This window comes from Gopherus flavomarginatus, chromosome 22 (genome assembly GCF_025201925.1).
Source record: "Gopherus flavomarginatus isolate rGopFla2 chromosome 22, rGopFla2.mat.asm, whole genome shotgun sequence".
NCBI classification, from domain to species: Eukaryota; Metazoa; Chordata; order Testudines; family Testudinidae; genus Gopherus; species Gopherus flavomarginatus.
Window position 1 is genome coordinate 5,396,643 of NC_066638.1, and position 23,601 is coordinate 5,420,243.

Consider the following 23,601-nt stretch of genomic DNA (forward strand, 5'->3'; position numbering starts at 1 on the left):
TGTAAGATCCACAAACCCTCTCACCTTTTTCTTGGGTTTATTTTATTTTTCTTCATATATTTTTAACTGATGAGAGCTTATGAAGTTGCTGCACTTGTGTCTGCCAGAGGACCATGTCCTGCGAGGTACATTGGAATGGAATAATACCATTCTATATTCCGATCTCAGTTCCACTGGGATCAAACTGGAGAAACCGTATTGAAGTCATATAGAAAAACCTCCATGGCAAGGGTGGATGTCTGCCTAAAAGATAACTTGTGGCTGAATTAGAGGATATTGGTATGGATGTGGGAGTGACCAGGTGACGTTCTCTGGACCTGTGTGTTACAGGAGACAAAATCATAATGGCCCATTCTGGCCTTAAAAAGTATGAAGCTAGTCTGGATTTAGACCTGCCACCAGAATCTGGCTCAAAATACTGATTCTCAGCTCATTTACACTTGAGCAACTTTATAGACATCAGTGGAGTTACTCCTGATTTACATAGGTGTTAGTGAGAGGAGAATTAGTCCCTATCCCATGATAATTTTTAGGAGTCACCTTGCCTAAAATGCCAATTTTTCCTTTCAGTAAATAAGCTAATTAAATAACTCACTGGCTTTCTGACTATGATGTTAATATCTTCCAATCAACAGATGACGCAGTCCTTATGTTTCATATCCTGGTTTGTCGGTTGTTTGCTTCCAACCTCACCTGTCTGTGCTGTAGCTTTATGTGTTCAGATGCGATAGCAGCATCCATTTCAGAGCAGGATACAAAGCAGCCTGCAAAACAGTAAATAATACAGACGCGAGTCTGATTGTTAGAGCTGGGCTCAAACTGCAAAACTTTATGGAAGCTCCAAAATTCAGGGCCAATTGCACCCAGGGTTTTCCTTCATTCTGTTATGAGGATAAATGTCAGATGAAAATTGGGCTCAGGGTCTGAGACCAGATTCCAAATACACCCAAAGTATGAGAGTGTTTAGAGGCAAGATTTTGGTTCATCTTTACTAGCCATCTGTGATCCACAATGAGATGCAGAAAACACATTTAGCCCGCTAAGTGAGTAATGAGCCTGGGCCAGTAAGTCAGATTGCTGGGTAGCCAACCGTTATTGACTGGTGGGAATTTTCAAGCCACACCTTCAGCCAGTTAGATCAATTAAACCACAGCATTTGTAAAGCACATGCCTTTTCATGGGTCGGTTGGGTTCTCATGGAACAAATCCAACAGAAAGTCTGTATGCCCAGCCGATTAGAATGAAGCAGGTCCCATTGCTTGACTGCATCAATGCACTTCGCACTAGTGACCTACCTTTCTAACACAGGATCCTTAATAGCACTTTCAATTGCTTAAACTTAGCTTCATTTCCTTTTTTGGCATCCTGAGCAGGGACCTGATATTCAAAGATGGCCTCAAAGTAATTAAAACTACAGCAGCCCGTTGGGGTAACATACATTTAAAGTAATGAAAATGGAGCACTGTTGGGTTTTGAAAATAGGTGCCTTGAGGCTGTGTCATTATTTATATAGAAGCGGGGCCTTGTGTTATCCCATCCTAATTCCCTGCCTTGTTAATGTTTCTTTCCTTACACCTGCTCTACAACAGTTGCTATGCTATGTATGAACTTGAATTTGTGATAGGTGCAGTCTAAAGAGACTCTCCCTTTTATGTTGACAAAGAATCCACCACCTAGTTCATAACTGCTGTAATAGGACCCTAATGGTGACTCATGGGTACCTCGGAGAGACCCTGACATCTGCTTCGTGTAGCACCAAAACGCTATCAATCTTCATGCTTCAAGGCGTAAACAAGTCACCAGCTAGGGTCTGGGAGAAATTTCTCTCCCCATGGTATAGCCTTGCCCAATTGACCAGGTATATTATTTTTTCTCACCTTCCTCTGTAGCATTTGGTACAGCTGCTGTTGGAGACAAAACACTGAACTTCTAGGAATGGATTATCAATCTGTTCCACTGCGGCAAATTCCTTTGTCCTCCAATCAGTGTTGCTTTCTTATTGACTATCGAAGGATGCCATGTTCTTAACGTGGCCAGAAGCTGAAAATCCTCAAGCTTCCTTTGCAAACCGAAAATACTGCTGTACTCTGGAGTAACGGTCCCCAACTTTACTCCTTGCAGTAGGGTTGCTATGGCTTTAAATCCTTTAAGACCTGTTTCTGTAGAAGGGGGCGCAACCAGCCATGAGCCAACCATGCTTCTGTCAGGGGCGAGGGGGCCAACCAGCCATGAGCCAACCAAGCCTATATTAAATCCAAGCACTGTCTCTACTGGTTGTCCACATAATCCTTTTGTTGTGTCTGTTGTCTCTCTGTCCCCACCCTACCCCTCGTATTGTCTTCAGAACATAAGCACTGGGTCAGACCCCTGGCCATTTAGCCCAGCATCCTGTCTCTGACAGTGGTCAGCCCTAGTTGCTTCAGAGGAAGGTGTGAGAAAACCCTGCAGTAGACATTCTGGGATAACCTGCTGATGTGTTTCTTCCTAACCACCATCAGTTAAAAGCTGATTTACACCCTGAAGCAGGAGGGTTTATGTTCCTCTCTCTCATCTCGTGCCATTTGGATTGTACGCTCTTTGTGCTAGGTAACAGGAACCTGATTTTCTTCTTACTGTTAAATCTATTTCCTCTCCCCTTCCTCCCCCTCCCCTCCCCCAGTGTGACTCCATGGACTTCAAAGGGGTAACTTCTGGTTTACACCATGGTGAGAGAGAGAAGAATCAGGCCTCATGTCTTTGAATGTCTCGGTGGAGCCTAGCACATCTGTGGGTACTCAGGGAATGAATGGATAATAATGCTGGGATTTTCAGAGGAGCCTAGGGGAATTAGGTGCCCAAATCACAGTGAAATGCAGTGGGAACTGAGTGCTGAACTCCCTTAGGAAATGCCCCCAGTAGTAGCAACAGAGGGAGAGATCCCCAGCTGGTATAAATCAGTGTCATTCCAAAGACATGACTCTCCATGCTGAGGGTGGCTGTTGTGGTATATGGTGGTATTTTCTTGGTGACTGTATTCCTTGAGAACTGTCCTTCCAGGCTGAAGGCTCATTTTCTGCAGCCACGAGGACCACAGAGGTAACGTCCCCACTTTCTGATTGTAGCCATCACTTGCGGTCACCCGGGCAACCCAGCCAACGGCCTGACGCAGGGGAGCCAGTTCAACCTGAACGACATGGCCAAGTTTGTATGCAACGTCGGGTACCACTTGGAAGGGGCATCCCAGTCACAGTGCCTGGCGAACGGCCAGTGGAGCAACTCCCTGCCCACCTGCCGCAGTAAGTTCATCTTCCCCCTGGCCCTCATTCGCCCACTGGGGTTGAGGCCTGGAGCGTATGAATGTGCTGGAAGGGGTAGATGGTGGTTCGAGCTATAGTCCAAGGATCAGAAATGCCTTCAGGTGTGCAGCGTAATGGGGTTGTGACAGTGGAATAGCAGCAGCTCGATTCCCCCCTCCTCAAGATCGTGGGTGTATCAAAGGGGCGGCATGGGAAATGGCAGTAGAAGAAGGGTATGTTCCACTCACAGGGACTCTGCTTCTATTCTCATCGTGAACTTTTTGATTTCTAGTTACAAACCCTGGGCCTCATCTTCCACTGGTGTAAATCTGCACCACTCCTTCGCTTTCAGCGTCACATCAGTCTGTTGATGTGGGTGGAACTCTGCCAGTTTTCACCAGCTGCTACTCTGGCCCAGGGAAAAACCCTTGCAGACTGGAGCTGTGCTTTGTTTTTCCTGCTCAGTCATTCCTTCAGCTGACATGATGCTATTAAGGTAGCAGGGGAGGGTAAGTGGGAAGCACAGAGAGGATGTGATGGGGGTTTTGCTGATGAAGGAACGGTGCAAATGCCACACCCTGTGATCAAGCTGAGTTGGACTTTGTTTCTCTCTGTGCCACGTCCTTGGTTACTCCTGGTTCCTGAAATCCAGTTAGATGCCATCATGAGTCAATATAAAGCAGAGTTTGCAGCTGAGTGGGAACATAAGAGTGATGTTTGAAGGCCAAACATTCCTATGTGGCATAAGCAGATACGACCCCTCTCCCTCCCCGCCCCCGAGTTCTGGGGCACTGCACCCAGAGCTGATCCCAGTCCTGAGGCTTCACACCCTTCCTTACCACCTTCCAATCTATTGACGTGTGAATTGCTAATAAGAAAAAAAATCACTGGGCCAGATCTGCAGCTGGTCTCAATCAGGATAGGCTCCATTGAAGTCAGTGGGGATACGCCAATCCATACCAGCTGAGGATCTGACCCAGAAACACTCGGTCATGTTCCCGTATGCTAACCCCTCTTCCCTCTCATTTCCAGGGCTTCCTGCCTCCTTCAGTATTAGCGTTAAAGTTCACTTACCAAATTCCCTCCGTCCCTCCCCATCCCTGCACTTCGTTCCTCTATACTCCATCAAGCCACTTCTCTGTCCCTACTGCTGCCTCATCAATGGTAAAGTCAGCTCTTCTCACCTGCCCGCTAACTGCCCGATCCTGCAGTGAGCCAATCAGCGAGGCTCTGTCTCCACACATCACGTGGCAGGATTGGGCCCAGAAGACGATCTCTTCTTTTAAATCCAATTATTTTGTTTATTTTTTTTAAAGATGGAAAAAAGACCCCAAACTATGGAATGTATGACTTGAGATTTCTTCCCCTTTTCCTCCTTGTTTGGAGAGTCCTTTGTTCTTTGTTACACCCTTTGTTTTGTATTTTTGTTTTCTGTTATTTGTTTGCAGTTGTAAACTGTACTGACCCCGGGCACCTGGAAAACAGCATCCGTCAAGTGCAGCCAAGTGGTCCTCACAGATTCAGCTTTGGAACAACTGTCTCATATCAATGCAGCCATGGATATTACTTATTGGGCACACATGTACTTTCCTGTCAGGGGGATGGCACTTGGGACCGGTCCCTCCCACAGTGTCTCTGTAAGTTGTTCAGAGCCTAACCCTTTTGTTTAGGGCATTGCTCAAGAAGTCATAGTCAAATGATCCATTGCAGCCTTTCATCCCAAAGGGTTTCCATCACTCTTTAGCTGAATGATACCTACAAGATGTAATCCAAAGCCCACTGGAGTCAGCGTTCATCTTCCTATCCACTTCACCAGGCTTTGGATGGTGCCCCTAGAAGGGAAGAAATATGGTCTAGGGAGAGATTAGATTAGGCAGGGATCCTTTCACCCACCAATGAAATGCAGACACCTTTGAGTTTGGATTTCTGACCCCATTGCGCTCCAGCGACAATATCGTAGGTGGCGAAGAGAAGCGTCAGTTCTCCGGTGGATCCCATACAGGAAATTTATAGCAAGGCAGCGTATAATTAGCCACAGCAGATTTAGCACAGCTCGTACACATCCGAACGTCCGCCCACCCACTCGCTCACATGTCTTTTGAGAAAGGTAACGTTAGTTCAGTATCGAAATAACCACCTTCATTGCTCTTACTCTTTTGCAAAATGCATGTTCCCGAGGACTCGCTTCTTGACACTTGCTGTAGATTTTTTTCCCCTTAAAGTAACCTTAATGCTTGCTGCCTTTAAGTTAGTTACAGATGTTTATACATAAAGGCACAGTGAAGAGAGATGGGAGATTCTTTGCCAAGACTTGGGTTAAGGGAGCAGACTGATTTAGGAGATGGGAGCTCTGAGCTGTGTGGTTTTGAGCCAGTAGCCGCACCATTCAGAACTGATCGAAACAACATTTGAATGCACTGCAGGGTATGTGCTTTGGGCTCAGGTCTTGGAGAACTCTTTCTGTTTCATGAGGCATGCCTAGAGGGGAGCCTCGTAATGCACCCTGGGGTGTGTTGTTGCTTATGAGTGCTTTATAGCTCACATGTGCGCACACACACGCTGCTGTCACCTTAAAAGTGTATTAGACCCTAGAACTCTGAGCCCCAACCAAGTTTGGACCCATATAACCCCGAAGATTGGTGTTTGGAGCCAGACAGGATCAGACACAATGTAAGAAAAACATTTTATAACAACAATGGCAAATTTCAAGTAGTAGAGCATCATCTAATCCTATGGTGCTTAGGTACAATGGGGGAGTGGCAGTGTACAAAACCTACAGATAGAGACAAGATCTGTAATACAGTACAGGAGGTTCATACTAGTCAGGCAGCTGGGGATGCTGGACTAGTAATACTTAGCTCTTCCATAATACTTTTCATCAGTAGATCTCAAAGCACTTCACAGGAGGTCAGTATCACTCTCCCTTTCTTACAGATGGGGAAACCGAGGCACAGAAGGGCAAAGTGACTTGCCCGAGTCGTGCAGCAGCAGAACCAGGAATAGAACCCATGTCTTCTGAGTCCCTGTTCAGTGCTCTAGCAGCTGTCACACTGCACTTGGAGCCTGACTGCAGAGTCTTTCCACTGATTGCAATGGGCATTGGATTAGGCCCTGAGAAAATGGCATAATTCACCATGCATGTAATGGGCCCCAACAGAAAATCCAAAGCCGCCAAATGTATCATTATAATCCAGCAAAGGTGATTGCAAATTATATAGCTGCTCAGGCAGACAGAGAAAGCAGAACCTCTCTATGGATGTGCTTACTTCCTGCACAGCTAGACATAACCTTTCAGTTAAAGTCTCCTCGGTGGATCCAGTCAATTTTCCATGAAACCCATAAAGCACTTAACAAGGAAGAAAGGCTATGTGGTAGGGACAGGGGGCAAGTGAGGTGAAAGGGAAACACACCAGCTCCAGAGGAGCGATGGTTATTGATTTTCGTGTTTACATTCCTTCTTCAGGAGTAAAATCATTAGGATTTCTTTTACTTGCAATTGGTGCATCTCCTGTTCAGGAGTTGAACCTTGCAGGACAAATAGGTCAAACAGTCAGAAATGGATGGGGACAATCAAATCTCCTACCTAGCCACCTAAGTTTCATTCAGCTGAGCTGTTCCAAAGCCTCAATCTTTTTTTTAATTATTATTATTAATTTATTTATTTATCCTTTTTACACCAAGTCATAAAAACTAGTTTTTTGGCACATTTTCTTTTCCTTTGTTACCAGCATGCCACCATCTTACATTTACAAGCATGCTGCACAAGCCATGGGAAATTGACAAGTGATAATCACATCCTTAGAATCAGGCACTCAAATCAAATAGCCACCTGCTCATACCTGGGTACCTCAATCCGGGCTCCTTACATCCATAGCCAAGCCACTAAATAAACGTGGTCTTGTGGTTTAAAAACATTGAGCACATACAGCTTCCATTGACTTCAGAGGATTTTATGGGTGTTTTCACCACCTTTGAAAATCAGACCAATTTATTTAGCCCCTGTAATCACTACTCACCTTTTAAAATGTAGACCCAGGAACCTTACCTTCTGGTAACCCAGGTTTGAGCATTTTGGCTAGTGAGTATTTTAGAGAAGGAAAAAATCCGGTTCTCTAAGGGGCAGAAGAGGGACTCTGATACAATAAGTGAAATCTACCACAGCAAAATCTAGCACAGTGGAATAAATTTGTTCCGACTGTCTGTACAAATGCTTTACAACCCCCAATACGGTCACAGATTTTTAGCTTAGATGTGCCTGCTGGAGTATCCATTATGGAATTGTTAGTTACAGTATGAGTTTATTAGCTATCAAACTCATTTCTTTTGAAAAAGGCCTTTGTTTTTGTCACAGCTCTGTGCCAGTATCTTTCAGTGCCCACGTACTGTATATAAACATCCGCACCCTTTTCTTTTTCTTGAAGTATGCATCATGCATTCCACCTACGCAGAAAGGGGAAATGCATCCATTGCTGATATTTCCCTTCAGAAATCCTAATGGCATGTGGCCCTCCCATTAAGATTCTTTTAGATCAGATCATATTTAATTGCCTTTAGAGCTGTCAGCTTGTTTGTGAACAGCCAAGCTTCATCTACCCTAATAGCTAAGCTAAATAAACCAATTAATTATTGTTAACAATGTTTTTACTAACAATCATAGGGTGAGCGGTTCTTGCAAGCTGCCAGAGTAATTTCATCAGGTGTGACATTGCCTCTAATATGGCCACGTGTTGACAGAATCCCACACTGCCAAGGGATATGTGCGTGAGTGTGTAAATATTCATTTTTAATAAGGGATGGATGTTCATGGGAATGTGCAAAGTGCATACCTGGAAAATCCTTGTTTGGGTGTGCATTTGAGTATTTGCATGCACAGACCTGGGACAGCCCCTGTGCAAATGTTTACATGACCAGCCCTGGGGAAATCCATCCCGGGGACCAATGCAAGGTTTGTGCACCACTGCAACTTTATTTTGAGCACCTCAGTGGTGCATGACTCTTGTGCCAGCTCCTCTGAGTAGGGAGTAAGAGTATGCAAGATTTCAATGGGCAGTTCATGCTAAGGTCACTCAGGGCCAGATCCTCAACTCATGTAAATTGGTGAGGCTCTGTTGAAGTCTTTAAACCATGATTTGAGGCCTTCAGTGGTTCAGACATAGGTTTGGTGTTTGTTGTGGGAGTGGGTGGGTGAGATTCTGTGGCCTGCGTTGTGCAGGAGGTCAGACTAGGCAATCATATTGGTCCCTTCTGACCTTAAAGTCTAGGACTCTATGACTCTAAGTCAGTGGAGCTATACTGATTTACACCGACTGAGGGGTCTGGCCCATAACTGTTGATTGCTCTGTCTCTGCAAATTCCACTTTGTGGGTGCAGAAGGGGAGTGTTTTGCAGCTGCACCCATTGCACCTTCCTTTTGAACGCTCGTCCCCTGCAGTTAGATAGTAACACAAGCCATAATGTTGTTCTCTTTGTTTCAGTGGTTTCCTGTGGCCATCCTGGCTCCCCGCCCCACTCCCAGATCTCAGGTGATAGGTACACGGTAGGGTCTGTCATCCGCTATAGCTGCCTGGGGAAGCGGAGTCTGATTGGCAACTCCACTCGCATGTGCCAGCTGGACGGGCACTGGAGTGGCTCCCTCCCTCACTGCTCAGGTGAGAAGGCCAGGAAACTTGGCCAGGGTTAGTGTGATGACCCTTTGTTTCTTCACAGGCCCATGGGGAGGGAAACAATCCACCACACTTCCACCCAGCCTCCAGCTGGAGAAGAGAAGCCACAAGGCCTCTCAAATCTATATTCTTCGGAACAAAGGAGGGATTTGGATCCTGCAGGACTTGGAAAGCCCAGCTGGAGCTCAGTGGTTCAGCCTCCAGAACCTTGGACAGCGGGTGCCGATAAAGAGTAAACTTTGTCCTGTGGCACAGGATGAATAAATCATTGCAGCGAATGCTCTAAACATAAATAACACAGCAAAGTCAATACTACAGCCTGCTCTTTGCTATTCAATGGCTCCTATTGTGCTTCTGTGAAGAGCATTGATTTGGGGGAGGTTTCATACTCACAAATTGCTCCTCACAATGTAACCTCAGATTCTTCCTTTCTCTCTCTCTCATGCATTCAGATAAGTCAGGTGCTCCACACCTGAGCTGTTGCTCCATGCAGCAGCGCTGTCCCATGTGCCAGACATCACTTGGATAATGCGCATATACATGGGATCCCCCATGTCCACAACAGGCAGGGATAGACTCACGGTAACCGATTTCCAAGTGCTCATCGCCAGCAATCAGGCCTATATTTTCAAAAGCGCTCAGGTGTCAAAATAAGTGATAGGTTCACGAGAACCCTCAGCTCCCATCTCAACACTTGCAGGCAGATTTTTTGAAGATCTGGCCACTCATCTTGGTGCCTCCCGGAGAACTGAGCTGATCTGAAACTCTGGACCAGAGTGGGGTTTCTACCTCCACAGGTTGAGAAATGTCCTGATAAGCAAACCTCACATGTGATAATGAGAATCTGGGGTAGGGCATCAGGGGAGAGGAATCCATCCTTGTTCCAGTCTTGTTCCTCAGCCACATCCAAGTCTCTTCAGTCACAAAATCAGCGGATTCCCTCCCAGATGGAATTGAAAAACTGCCTGAGCTGTGTAAAGCCCCACTCCCACACCTGCAGCCTCCACCCCCTTGAGAGCAAGGCACGCAGGAGATGGGACTCTAGCTGGAGCAGAGGCAATAGGGGGAAGTGGTTAATTTTTAATTTTGCCACTTTCGACCTAGCAGCTCCACTTGACCAAGTTTAACCTGCACTTAAAAGGGGGGAAATATTAAGAGACAATTTCATCCTCTCTGAAGGACATATCTACAGAACAATTTGTGATTTGGTTAGTGTTTTATGGCCACTTGGAAAGTTTCTTCTTTAATTCATATCCATTTTTTTCAAAAGCCTTCAGCATTAGCCTAACTGCTCCTATTGAAACCAGTGGGACGGAAGGTCTGCTGGTGCCTTCAGAGAGAACAGAGTTAGGCTAGTGCCATGTTCTTTTGAAAACCTCATCCTCTGCAACAAACTCCAAACCACTTGGGACCTGATTTTCTCCCTGCTACCCCTCCCAGCTTCCTTGCACCCTATGTGAGTCATTTACAGCCCTGCAAAGTGGGCATGAAACATGACCACTGGTACGTGTCAGCGAACAATTCTGATTTGCTACTTTTTCACACCAAACTCAACTTGCACTAGGCAAGTAAGAACTAATGTGATGGGGAATCAGACCTTTTGTCTTGTGCCTGTGCTTTAATAATCAACAATTCAAACATCAGTTAAGAGCCTGATTCTCCATTGTTCAGCATGCCACCTCCTGCCCCCAGCACTCCCCTATACTAAGGGAAACATAGGGCCATCTATGCCACCTCTGCAGTGCTCCTGCACTGGGAAAATTGTCCTCCGGGGCCATCCTTTGCACCCCAGAGTGATCCATAGAGGCCAGAATCCAGTTGAGGCTGTTTCCAATGCAAAGGTTTTCGCCATGTGCAGGCAGCTCGTTAATTGCGACAGTGACTTTAGCAAATCAAAACAAGCGATTTTGGAATAAGTCGCCCACAGAAGAGAACAGTGAGGCCAGAGAGATTCCCGCCACCCTTTAAAAAACAAATGTTTTCCTGGATGACAAATGTCTTCATTATTTTTCCATCCAGCACAATGCCACAAAGCTCATTACTGTAGCAAAGCACAGAGGGCCTGGGAGCCAGGGGCTTCAGCTCTAACTGTAGAAGTGAAATATTGCTCCCTGAATTGGGGCTGGTGTGTTTACAGAGATCATTAGCAGAGAGAGCTGATAACAAACAGGCTTGGCATGAGCCTGGGATGTGGGGAGACATGTTCTCAAAGAATCCCTGCAAGGCAACCTTTTCAGCTGCCTCTCTTTTCATGTCCCCCTAACTTTCCGCCAGCAGTGCCGAGCATTAGCAATTTCTGCGAGCGGATGTTTCTCGGCTGGGTTCCTAGTGTGTCTGTGCTGCAAAGCTACCAGCTCCTTGCTCTGCAAGGATAACAGGGTTGGGGCAGGAGGCTTTGAGCATCTCATCATTTCTGCTTGGAGGGGAACCATCCGCCTGACTGATGCTGGCAAACAAACCTCTTGCTGCCTAAGCAGCTGCTGCAGAAAGTCTCTGCATCTGTCTAGGTTTCTTTCTGGAGTTTCAGGAGTTATGGGACCGCTTTTGCAAGTGCTCAAAAAGCTATGAGCTTCCAAAGACAGTAGACTCATGGGATGAAATAACCACCCATGCAGAAGGTCAGCACAAGAGCTGCATTCGGACTTTGCTGGCTTTCCCCATCGGATGAATTTCATGCTTCTCACTTACTACAGTGATGTGTGCGGTATAATGGAACATGCCTCGCCAGGGCTGTAACAGCCACCACGTTTCAAGGCTTGGATGACTTGTGGGAGAGCAGTTTTAGACACTCCCCCCCACACACACACATCACCAATGGGTGAGGGAAACTTGGAGCTCCTTGGCCTGCTATGTAATTCTGCTGCTCCAAGGGAGTCACCAGGAGCAGAGGGGTGAAACTGAGGGAGAAAATTCAGGCTGGCTATAAGAGAAAAAAACGTAGTGGCTGTGAGATCTCTCGGGTTGTGTCTAGTCTCCCAAGGGAAGGGTGGAAGGCTTATCATTTAGGGGCATTTAATCAAACCCACTGGGCAGAACATTGGAAGACATCCGTCCCTGGGACGGCAAGGAGAGGGAGTGGATGGGTTTATAGATGGGTTTCCCCCTACCAGGAGAAATTCTATGGCCTGCACTGTGGAGGAGAAGAGTCTTAAAGGTCACAATGGTCCCTTCCCACCTTAAAATCTATGAGGCTCCAATAACTATGGCTTCCTGATCCCAGCGGATAACTAGAAGGTTAATGAGAGGATACAGCTTATAGACTGGCTGCTCTGTGGTAGATGCTTGTATGACACAGGTGACTCCTCTCTGCTGCTGGGGGGAAGATGGGCCAGGACCGATGCCTGCACTGCTGCCCCTGGCTGTTGCTGACAATGATTTTTCTCCGCTTGGCAGGAGGCAGCCAGGGAACGTGTGGTGACCCAGGGATCCCTTCACATGGCATCAGGCTGGGCAGCGAGTTTGGTGTGGACAGCATGGTTCGGTTCAGCTGTGAACTGGGCTACACCCTCCGGGGTTCGTCGGAGAGGACCTGCCGTGCCAATGGCTCCTGGAGCGGCATGCAGCCGGAGTGCGAAGGTACCACTCCCTCCTTGCGGGCTGTCTCTCCAGGGGAACCTTTGAGGCTGCTCAATCGTGGAGTACGCCACACCTCTGACGGTGCTTGTGTGCCCCATGTATTGCATCTCAGAGGCAAGCACCGTGATTGTCTCATTGGTGAGGCCCAGTGAGGGCTAGTCCTGATGGGTCCCAGTAACCACTCAGACACATGGCGAAGGGCCAAGGTATTTTACTAAGCTTGTCAGGAAAGGGAAAGGTTACAAATACCCTAGGTACAGAGGCTGAAACAGTTACAGTTCAAAGTGAGCCATAGCAAGAAATGTCTGGGTCCCAGGAGCCGACCAACGTAGAGTCCAGGCCTAGAGCCTCAAGTGTCCTCTCCAGTCCAGACTCTGTTCAAGCAAATAGGAGTTTGTGGGTTTCCAGGTCAGACTCAGTTACTGTGTCTCTCTGGAGCCTTTCTGCAGTGGTTCCCTGCCCAGCCGCTGCCACTAAGGTCCCACACAGACCTGCACCCTGCTGTCATGTACGCCATTCACAGCCTGGTCTGCCCTTGGCTCTGCATCCTGTTCCTGGAGATTCCCCTTTGCATTCAGCTTCTCTGCAACTCCCTGCCGCCAGGCAGCCGCCACTTCCAGACACAGCCCAGTGACTTTCTGGCGCAGAACTTTTCCCCTCACCTGGCCAGGAGATTGGGGATGTGCAGCAGAGAGGGGGCTCATGGGTGTTGTAGTGCCCACCTTAGTGGAGCCATCACAGCAGGATAAGGAGGGCTGCCTCACACCCAGCTTTGCTGTGCAGGAGAGGCAGAAGGCATACCAAAGCCCCACTTCCTCCCCTAAGGAGGGAGGGCAGGAGCACGGCTGGCCTCCCCCCTGCTCCAGTTGGCAAGAAACCACGAGGGGCACCTGTTTCATTAGCTTCCTCCAGGGTTTGCTGCCAATCTTTGAGGGGACAGTGGTTCACACTTCTGCACCCTCCAAATAGCTGCAGGTCTCATCCCACATGTTCCACTTCCCAGCAGGGGAGGGGTTGGATGCACATGTCTCAGAGGCAACACCCTCTGTGCTGTGTCCAACCTGGATCTGCCATGCCTCATGCAGTGGTGTCACTGAGGCCCCACGATGGCTGGGTTCATTTCAGCATCTGAGGCTGGAATGAGGAAGAGCCCTTTTGCCTGTTTTACCTTGGTTGTGTCTGCTGGAGGCTGATCCTCAGCTCTGTTCAGCCCGGGTTCCCACCTCACCAATTATTGGATTGGCTGCAGGAATGGCTGGGTGAAATTCTCTGGTCTGAGCTATCCACGAGTCAGACTAGATGGTCATAATGGTTCCTTCTGGGCTTAGAATCTCCAAATCCGGTGTCACACCAATGGATTAAATCCCAGTTTGGGGGAGAAAATTCACGAAAAAGGGAAACTTTCCTTGCCTGGAATCTTTGCGAAACCCAGAGCTGGTGTATGCATGAGTAAGTTACATGACACAGTGGTACATAATGCAAATTAAAATCCTAATAAAAATGTTTTTATTTTAAAAAATCCATTTTATTTTGTTTGAAGAAAAAGAATAAACCCCCCTAATCCAACTTCATAAACCCCAGGCCAGCTCCTGCGAGCCACTCTGCTGCCTGTTGCTATTACAGAAGTATTTAAAAATCAATCCACAAAAGAACAAAAGCCCCAAACTAGGCAGGAAACCGATGAGCATGGAGACCTGCGTAAGCCCTTCTCCTCAGCTGATTTGAAAGAGCTCAGAGAGAGTTTAAATGAATTGGAAATTTATTCCAGATTGATGCAGCCCTTGATTGAAGACACTACGTCACATTTATTAATTTACCGAGGCCTTGGGGCAGGAGGGGCATTATTTTTTCTTTTCCCCTTTCTTTTGGTGGAGGGGATCAGCAGGGGCTGTATATATTAATACTGGGATCAATAACCGCTCGATTTTAAAAGGCACCAGAATGCAGTGGGGATATTTTAGTTTTGAATCACAGCTTTATGAATAATAGTAACATTATTCCTGTAATGTGGTGGTTTAGGGTTAGGCTCTTGCTGAGCGAAATAGGCAAGTCATTCTCAGTGCGGAGTCGTGCGCTGTGTCTCTGTCATTTGTATTCATGGCAAGGTGCAAACACGGTCAGGTATCCGTGGGGCTTCACTCTCTGAGTCTTAGATTTGACTTTCTAGAGCAGGGATTTCCATCTGTTTGTTTTAATGTTGTGAGTACATTTAAGGCAGGCAGGAGTGAGGACTAACAGCATTGAGGCAACACAAGCAGGGTTATGCAAGCTCTTCAACTGCACTTATTTCACATCTTCTTAATCCCGACCTGCAACACAGCCAGCCTCCCCTGGCACCCTGAACCAACACAGCTCTGCCAGAGTTTCCCTGTCCTAATCTGCAGCACCCCCTTCCTGTTCCAGTGCGGGGCTCGCCACACGCGACGCTGCGGATACCTTGACTTGCAGCCCCTCTGCCAGGCCAGTCTTGGACTCCCCAGTGCCCCTCTCTTGGCTACTCCAGCCCTGTCTCTACTGAGCAGACTGTCAGTTGTGCCAAATGGTGCAGGGGAAAGTTTGGGACATGGGCTGATCGGAGACTTAGGCCACTGGCTCACTGACCTGAGTCAGGCTTTGAACAGAGGGTTTGAGAACTGAGCCAATAAGGCTGACTCTCCTTCCCAGCCTGGCAACCCCACGGCCACTGGTATAGCCATGTGCACGGTCATTTTTGTCCCACGCTGCATGGTAGTGGGGTTTTAACCAGCAGCTGGCCCCAGGCATGTGCATTTTGGAAGAGGTGGAAAGCAGGTGGCAAAGTCCTTTCTCCCACCCCCATGTGCCCCCACAGGGGCAGCCAGTGCAGCTGGAAGCAAGTATCTACCCAGACAGGCATGTTTGGGCAGGATGGGAGCCAAGCCCAGGCCCCAACCCGCTATCCACCAGGTTGCACTTGGGGAAAGAGCGCAGGCAAGTGAGACAAAACTTGTTCTTTGCTCTGTTTCTGTCAGTGTCCCTGAAGCCAGTAGTCCATAGCCAGGCAGGGTGCCTGCCTCCATCCCTGCTGAAGGTGCTTCCCCAGCTCAGTGCCCCCCTAAATCTCTTTGGACCCTAATCAGCTGTATGTATTTTTAGCTAAGGATATACATGTAGTGGGTAAGGCCAAAGCTTTCAGTGCCTAATGGGGCGTGAATCCCTATTTAAGCAGAAGCACTATACTGAACAGAAGCTACAGGTGCTCAACTCCTCTGCAAGTCAGGCTTCTTACTTCGATGCTTGACTTTAGTCACCAAGGACCCGATTTGGCAATACACATCCTTAACTTAGAGCATGTTCTTAAGACCTATTGGCGTCAGTGGACATAAACACAGACTTCCCTGCTTTACAGAAATGTGCTGGGCTTAAATGCATGCGTCAGTCCCTCTGATGCACTTTAAAGCTAAGTGTGTGCTTAACTACTTTGCTGCATAGAAGCCCAAACACTGACATCTGTGGCCTGCATACTCTACATGTCACTAGCTGATTGGTCTGCTTTGGAAACCACATGCAGCGTGGGGCTTTTTTAGCTTCTGCAGAATGTGATAATAGCTTCTCAGTAACTAACCACGTTCCCAGGCTAATGAAATCATATTGAAAAGCTTGTTCTGACCCAGCTGCTCATAAGTCTGTAGGTAGTTGCAACTTCATCAAAGGCATAACTCTTGGATCGGGTTCAACAGACCCTCCATAAATAAGCTCAGGTCCAAGAACTCCCAGAGCCAGGAGCCGTCTTTTATTAGCAAAAAAAATATTTATTTTTTTTTGGACGAGAGGAGGGAGAATATCCCCAGCACCCAAGTTCCATATTTCCCAACTCATTAAAACCTGGTGATTAAAGGTCTCCAAGGCGTGATCCGAATCAGAGTGATTAATATGTTCCATATCCCTAAGTCGGGGCTAATCATATTTTAAAACTTCCATATTTCTGAATTAGCCCATTTGAATGTATGGAAGTCTCCATGGGAGCCCCATTCAGCATTGGAGTGGCAAAGCTCCAGCGTGCCAACGCAGCCATTCAGTGCCTCTGTAGGGTATTGTCTGTCTCTGACTCACACCTCACGCTCGGCGGCTAGGAACAGAAAGCATAATCAAGTCAAGAGGGGCCTGCAGGGCCTCAGTTCAACCCTGCACAGCAAGTGAAAATCATTCCTTTCTGTTAGCCGCAATGCAAAATGAGCGTGGAGGAGCTCTGTCCGTTCTTGAGTAGACCAAGGTCTATGGCACAGAAAAAGCACCGTTGATTAATTGTTAATGTTGCCAAAGAGGCCAAGAAATGAAAGGGGACAGAGATCAAGCTGCCATCTTGCCCTTTTGAAAGCAAGGCTGCGCCAGCTCACTGCAGGCGCTGCGCTGGGCAGAATCTTCTGTTGCCACTGTCAAGTGGTGTGGGCGCAAGTTGTTTATAGTCCCTAGAAGTCCCAGCTGAGATCAGGACCCCATTGTATCTGGCACTGTACGGACACGTAAGACAAGACCATCCCTGCACTGCAGGTCTTACCATCTAAATAGACCAGGCGGGGAAAACTGCAGCAGAAAGAGGTGATATCCCAGTCCAACAAAGCAACTGAGCACGAGCTTCACTTTGAAGACCACAGAACTTAAGCATGTGCTTAATTTAAAGTAAGTGGTTTGCTGAATCAGGACCAATGTGACTCACCCAAGGTCATAGAGAAGGGGTGTGGCAGAGGCAGGACCCAAATCCAGATCTACTGAGGGCCCAGCTGGATAAGGAAAGGGACTTTATTCCCTCGAGCTGTCAGGTGCCTGTCAACTGCTCTAAAATTCAAACAAAAAAGAGGAGGAATTACTTTTAAAAAACCTACAATCATTTTTTCATAAGGTACAAATGGATTGAAATCAAACGAGCCAATTATCGGTAGCGGCTGGAACCCCTCGGCGCTGCTGACTGTGTTAGACAGCAGCGGCCGCATCGTTTCCAGTAGAACCAGCTTTCCAGGCTTTCTAAAATCTCAGCTTTCAAGCCCCATTTAGCTTTAATTTCCAGCAAGTTTTAAAATGTAAATGCAAATTTACAAGCTCCCTTCCCTTCCCCTGCTTCGCCGTCCCTCTCTCCATGCACAGTGCTAAGGAGTGAGGGACCGGGGGAACAAAACAAAAATCACTTGCTCTCCTGCACAATAGACTCTGCAATTGCATTATTAGTTGCCATTAAGCTTTATAGTTTCTCCCCTTCCTTGAAAAGCTGAATGGAACATTTGCTTTTAGCGTGTTTATTATCACGCCAGATTAATTAAACAAAATCCGCAACCAGAATGAGGCAGGACCCTCGCTGGTGTTTGCCAGTTTAAGTAAACAGAAATGTGTTTATTTTAATTTATCCCAATTTGACCACTGAGAATATGCTTGTGACAGGATTTCTTTTTCCCCCTCTGCATGTTGGGTGGAATGTAGGTTACTATTAAATTTAAACAGTATGTAAATTACCATCTGCAAAGTGAAGGCTTTAGGACGCCAAAGGCTCTGAGCTATAGGTTATTCCCGCAGTGGGTTTTGCCTGATGTGTCGGGCATTGTTAGGAGACCAGTTCAGCCTGTCATCTGACTGGCAGCAAGACCCAAAAGGACGATTCTGTCCGCTGTAAGGATTAGACCGGGGGGCATGTGTGGGACATTTTATTTACATGCTACCTAGACTGGAATCCTCTTTAGTAAACAGCTTTAATCTGTGGGAGAGGAGAAGAGAAGCTTTATTGCTGTTCCTGGAGGGAATTGCCCTGCTTCAGGTTTGACAATCTCATGGAGCCTTAAAACGCCACCAGTTCTGAAGGGAAAGGACCTTTAAAAAAAAATTAAAAGAAACACCACACAGTGTAGTTCAATGGGATTCACCCTGCCAGGCAGAGGGAATGTTAAGAGCAGCACTGTATGTCACGGTATGGAATGAGAACATGTGCCCTAGAAGCCTCTGTAGTAAATAAATAATAACATGGCCCCTTCTTCTGATATGTGTGATGCCCCTTATGCCAAATGGTAGCTGATATCTGTGACCTTGTAGCTTGGCTTCCCAGGGGAGGGTAAATCAGCGACACAGACTGAATGTATTCTAAATGTAACTCGCTATGTGTAGGCACATACATCAGTCCTGAACTGAGATGGTCAAGCAGCCCACAGGACACTCCCTTCTTCTGGGAATCTCATCCCAACGCCCCTGCCTGGTTCCCTGGAAGCAAATGGGCCTCGAGAATTGACTCTAATCAGAGCCCAAGGCAGACACCAAACTCCCCTGCTCCCTCTCTCCCCAAGCTGCCTCTTCACCCCCTGGCATAACTCAGAACTAACCACCACACGCCATGTCTTCCCAAGAGTCAAAACTTGCTCGCAGAAAAAGAACTTGGAAGACTCTGTGACAGGTGGATGCCACCTGATGTGCTGAGATACCACTGAGCCTACCTGTTATACCAACCTGGGCACCCTTTTTACCTGTCTTGCTGAGCCAAGCTATTGAGCTTCCTCCAAGCCACACACAGGCAGGGCCGCACCAAACTGCAGAACGAAACAGACACTGAGGTCAGTTCTGGGAAGGTTCAACTTAAGGGACTTGCCCCAGCACTCAGGAGTCCACCTCCCTTGGAATGTGGACCCAAAGATATATTATAAAATCCGCCTCTTCCCTCAATATGGAGGAAGGTATGCACAACCTCTTATCTCGCCCCACGCCCCATTCAATTATGAATTGTACACACAGGGGTATGTTATAAATAAGAAATACGTTTATTAACTACAAAAGATGGATTTTAAATGGTTAAAGAGATAATAAACAGAACAAAGCAGATTACTGAGCAAATAAACCAAAGTACGCAAACTAAGCTCAATATATTTAAGAAACGGGTTCCAAAATGTAATTTCTTAGCCTAAATGTTATTTTAGGCAGGTTACAAAGTTTCTGTGATTCAGAGTTCCAGTTATATTTCTTTTCAGACTGGACCTCTGTCTCAGTCTGGACTCCCTCCCACCTCCCCTTTAGGTGTCTTTAGCAATCTTTCTTCTTGAGCAGACAGGCCATGGAGAGGAGGAGTCCTGTTTGTCTTCCTCCCCATCCTTAACTAGGAGTTACGTAAGGTGGCAATCCTTTGTACCCCCCACTTCCCTTCCAGTGGAAAGTTACAAGTCCCAGGTAATGTTTAGTATCAGATGACAAGACCACCTGGCCCAGTAGTGTCACAGTTATGTCCCGGGACACCTCCCAGGAGGGGGGAGAGATTAGTATCTTCCTTGTTCTGTTGTTCCTTCCTGATGGCTCATCAAATTTGATGGCCTCTCATCTGGTGGGTGTCTTCCCATTACACAGCCAGTTGTAATGGTTACATAGTCCATATTCCTAACTTTAGATACAGAAATGATACGTGCATACAAATTGGATCATCATGTTCAGTAAATTATAACCTTTCCAATGATATCTTACAAGACCCATCTTGCATAAAGTATCTCTTATGTCATATTAATATCATAAGCATATTTTCATAAAGAATATGGAATGAAATGTCAAAGTTCCACCTGGTGAAAACTTCTATACCAATAACTGTTACTACTCACCTTCATTTTGAAGTCACTCTTGATTAGTAGCCATCTTTGTTTAATAACCGGAACTTCAATAGGTAGGAAGCCATGCAGGAAAGCAATCAAACTTCCCCTCGACGTAACAGCAATGAGGGAAAACAATTACATGTTGAAAGGATCTACAACTTCCGAACTACATCAGCTTGCAAATTTTCAGAAGAGTTCATGGCCAGATTTTCAATTGCCCAGCTCCCATTGCTCCATTTACAGCCAGATTTTCAAACAGTCTCAGCACTCAATGCAGTGAGCTCTATTGAAAACATAAGCTGATGCTGAGTTTTTTCTTTTTCTTTTTTTTTCCCCAAAATCCTGGTCCACAGGTGTATTTCAGGGGTCTGACCACAGTCTGGTGTTTGTCTGTGTGTTGATCTGGATTCTCTAATCTGCTCCGGCTTCTTTCGGACTTTGCTGGCCGGTGCAGATAACTCGTGCCGGGAAATAAGGATGCTGCTTATGCTCTGTTACTGTCTTGTGCAGGCACGCAGCCAGTTTCACCACTGAGCTGCTGTTTCTCTCTATAATGGTATTAGGCACCTCATTAGTGAATCTCATGTACCACCACAAATGATAAAGTCCCATTACTTCCCAAGCAACGCTCGCCTTCCTCATTGTAATTCTCGGCCTGGTCTCCCGCCCGGCACAGGGCTCTCTCCTTATCTTTAGCAGCAATGGTGATTACTTTTAACAGCCACGTCTATCATGTTGGTTTCAGAGGGCCTCCATCAGAATAATATAGGCACAAAATATAGATGTGCTACAGAAACAAGAAAGTATGGGGTGAAGAGATTTACAACAATTAGGTATTAATAGAAGTGTTTGCAATTAGATGTGTGTGTCTATATACATCATTTTTAGTGGTAAGCATTCCACTGCATTGCTCATAAACCAGAGTATGTTGTACTAACTCTGGAATACGGTAAGGCTGTCTTAGTGGTTAGAGCAGGGGATTGGGAGTCAGGACTCCTGGGTTCTGTTCTCAGCTCTGTGAGGAGAAGATGTCTAGTGGTTAGAGCAGAGAACGTGGAGTCAACGTTTCTGGGTTCACTTTCTAGCTATTCCACAAGATCATTATGTGATCTTGGCCAAATAATTTCATCTTTCCCTGCCTGATTTTCCCATCTGTTAAAATCAGCATAATAATGCCTTCCTTGGGGGCACCATTCATTACTCATTTGAAAGCGCACTGAGACCCTGAGAGGAAAGGCACTACAGAACACCATGGTATCATTACTGCTAGACCCCGAAAGTGAAACTGACTAAACAGATCAATCTAATTTCACTTTCCATGGCTGAGGGGAAGTTCAAGAAAATAATCAGCATAAAGTGTGAAAAGTGAATTAGATCATTAAATCCCTCTCCGTTTTGACAGGCTGACAAGCTGTTAGTAATGCAGGTGGAGATTTATAAACCCAGATTCAGAGCGGGAGTGTGGCTGCTTTGCACCAGACTCCTGGCATCAATCCAGCCACCGTAACAAGCCACAGGAGGCTCACCTCAGTTTAGGGTGATGGTGGGTCTCATCCCTTGAAATATTTTCCAGTTAAAGAAGGAACAAGATTAACAGTCCCAACCCATGTATTTTGCTTGTCGAATTATTTTCTTGTTCAGTGGGGAGTGGGGTTGATTTTGATATGTGCTCCCTGCAAACACCAATGCCGTTCAGTTTTCTTCTGTCACCTGATCATGCAAGGTGCTCTCAGCTCCCATTAATGCCGTGGGAAATTCTTTACATGGATCGTGGCTTCCTGGATTGGGCTCTGAGTTATTTTAAATATGACTTTCAAGTCTGAGCATTTGCCCATAAGTTTGAGGTCTCTTTTTTATCCAGGGCAATGCAGGCTCTTGGCAGACGTCTGACTGGAATTACTACTCTATATTCACATGCTCAACTGTGCCGTAACATTGCACCGTCATCATTCCTTTCCAATTGACACCTTTTCTGAAGTCACAATTAATTTTTGTAGCAGTGGCTATTTTAGAATCGGCTGTGTGCATTTTGGTGTATCTGCTTATGCGAGGTAGGTTGTGGGGGGAGAGAGAGGATGATGCATAGACACGACAGTGAAATATTAATCCAGTGCTTTTCCTGAACTGATAGAATCTGACTTTTATCCCCACATTTATTGGAAGTGACACTAGGTATCATTGAGACTTTGGCTGCCTGAGGAATCTGTAACTAGAGAGCTCCCCGCGTGATTTTCGTGCCATGCAAAATGTCTGCGCACACAAGCTGGAATGGTTATTAGTTTCTCCCTGTCAAACAGATACACATCTGACAAGCTCATATGTTAACCTGCTGTCAGCAAACCAAGTAAAAAGGAAGAAGGGGGCCTCTCCTTCCATTGAGCAGCTGTGCACAGGGCATTCATACCATGACTCAAGTGAGATTCATTTACCTGTGCGGAATGGCAGGCAAGATTCCATTCCCACCGGTGTCTGGTCTGGGGGACAGCAAGAGAGCCTGGAGACTTGGGCACCTTGTTATTTCCAAACTGATGCTCTTGCGGCATGCATGACAGTGCTGCATTGCCAGGGGAATTTCCTTGTTAAATAGTCAGAGACAAGCGGTTTAAGCCTTTATTGATTCATGTGATTTTCTTTCATGTACTGTAATTCCACAGTAAGTGAGGGCTGGATGCAATTATTGCAGGTACTTATTTTGCCATGACCGGACTGTGCGTACTGCCGTTCAGTCTGATGCCCTTTTATTGCAGCGGTATCAAGGCAGTTGAGATATAAAACCTGGCTGCTGACAAACCTCTCATTGTATCCTCGCAATAGTCTCCCCCAGCTGAAAGCATAATTGGACAGACGCAGGCAATAAGCAGGAATGGCTGCCATTATGGAAGGGTAGCTGAGTCCCCTGCTGCTTCGATTCCCTTGGAGTCTGCAAAGATTGGCTTCCACAGCAGACACGAGCCCCTGCTATGATACTCAGATCCCAAGAATTTAACTGTCTACAGATGCTGGGACCTAAGGGTTTGGTTCAACCCATGATAGAGACTTGAAGCCAGCTGTGAAATTCAGAGCCAGATCAGGGTGCCGATTCCCATGCCCAGATGTGTCATAATCTTGAGCTGCAAGAAGCACCGGAAGGGAAAACAAGGTGTCTCATGGCCCATATTAGCTCCTCTATTGACACTAATGTGACGATCATCGCCAGTTTCTCCATTTGTGCAGCCACTTCTAGAAACTGTGTTGAACCCACCTTATGTCACGCAACTCACTGAGCCATCATTCAATGGCTATCAGTTTTGGTCACTACCAATCTGGGCTTGAATTCAGACTAGCAATGAGAGACTCCAATAACCTGCTAGTTCTGAGCTGTCTACGTGTCACTTCCTCCTCCATCATTCCAGCTAGAGCCCAGCTTTTTCTCTTTGAGCTGCATTTCAGGTTCGGCTAATTTAAGGCTCTATCCTGCAGAGTGATCAGTATCCAGGGGCATAAAACCAGCACCTCTTTCAATTCAGTAGAGACCTGTAATCCAGA

At 46.6% G+C, this 23,601-nt stretch overlaps 1 protein-coding gene across 4 annotated transcripts in view; it reads left to right on the forward strand.

The window, feature by feature from the left end:
• Window positions 1-23,601, forward strand: part of CSMD2 (CUB and Sushi multiple domains 2) — a 560,963-nt gene that overhangs the window by 506,597 nt on the left and 30,765 nt on the right. For all 4 annotated transcript variants that reach the window (XR_007770925.1, XM_050932578.1, XM_050932579.1 and 1 more), the window contains 4 exons: window positions 3,102-3,275; window positions 4,724-4,912; window positions 8,750-8,923; window positions 12,332-12,514. Coding sequence is in view for 3 of the 4 variants with exons in the window: in XM_050932578.1 (XP_050788535.1) it covers window positions 3,102-3,275; window positions 4,724-4,912; window positions 8,750-8,923; window positions 12,332-12,514 (720 nt within the window). In the remaining variant the exon portion in view is untranslated. The remainder of the gene's footprint in view (window positions 1-3,101; window positions 3,276-4,723; window positions 4,913-8,749; window positions 8,924-12,331; window positions 12,515-23,601) is intronic.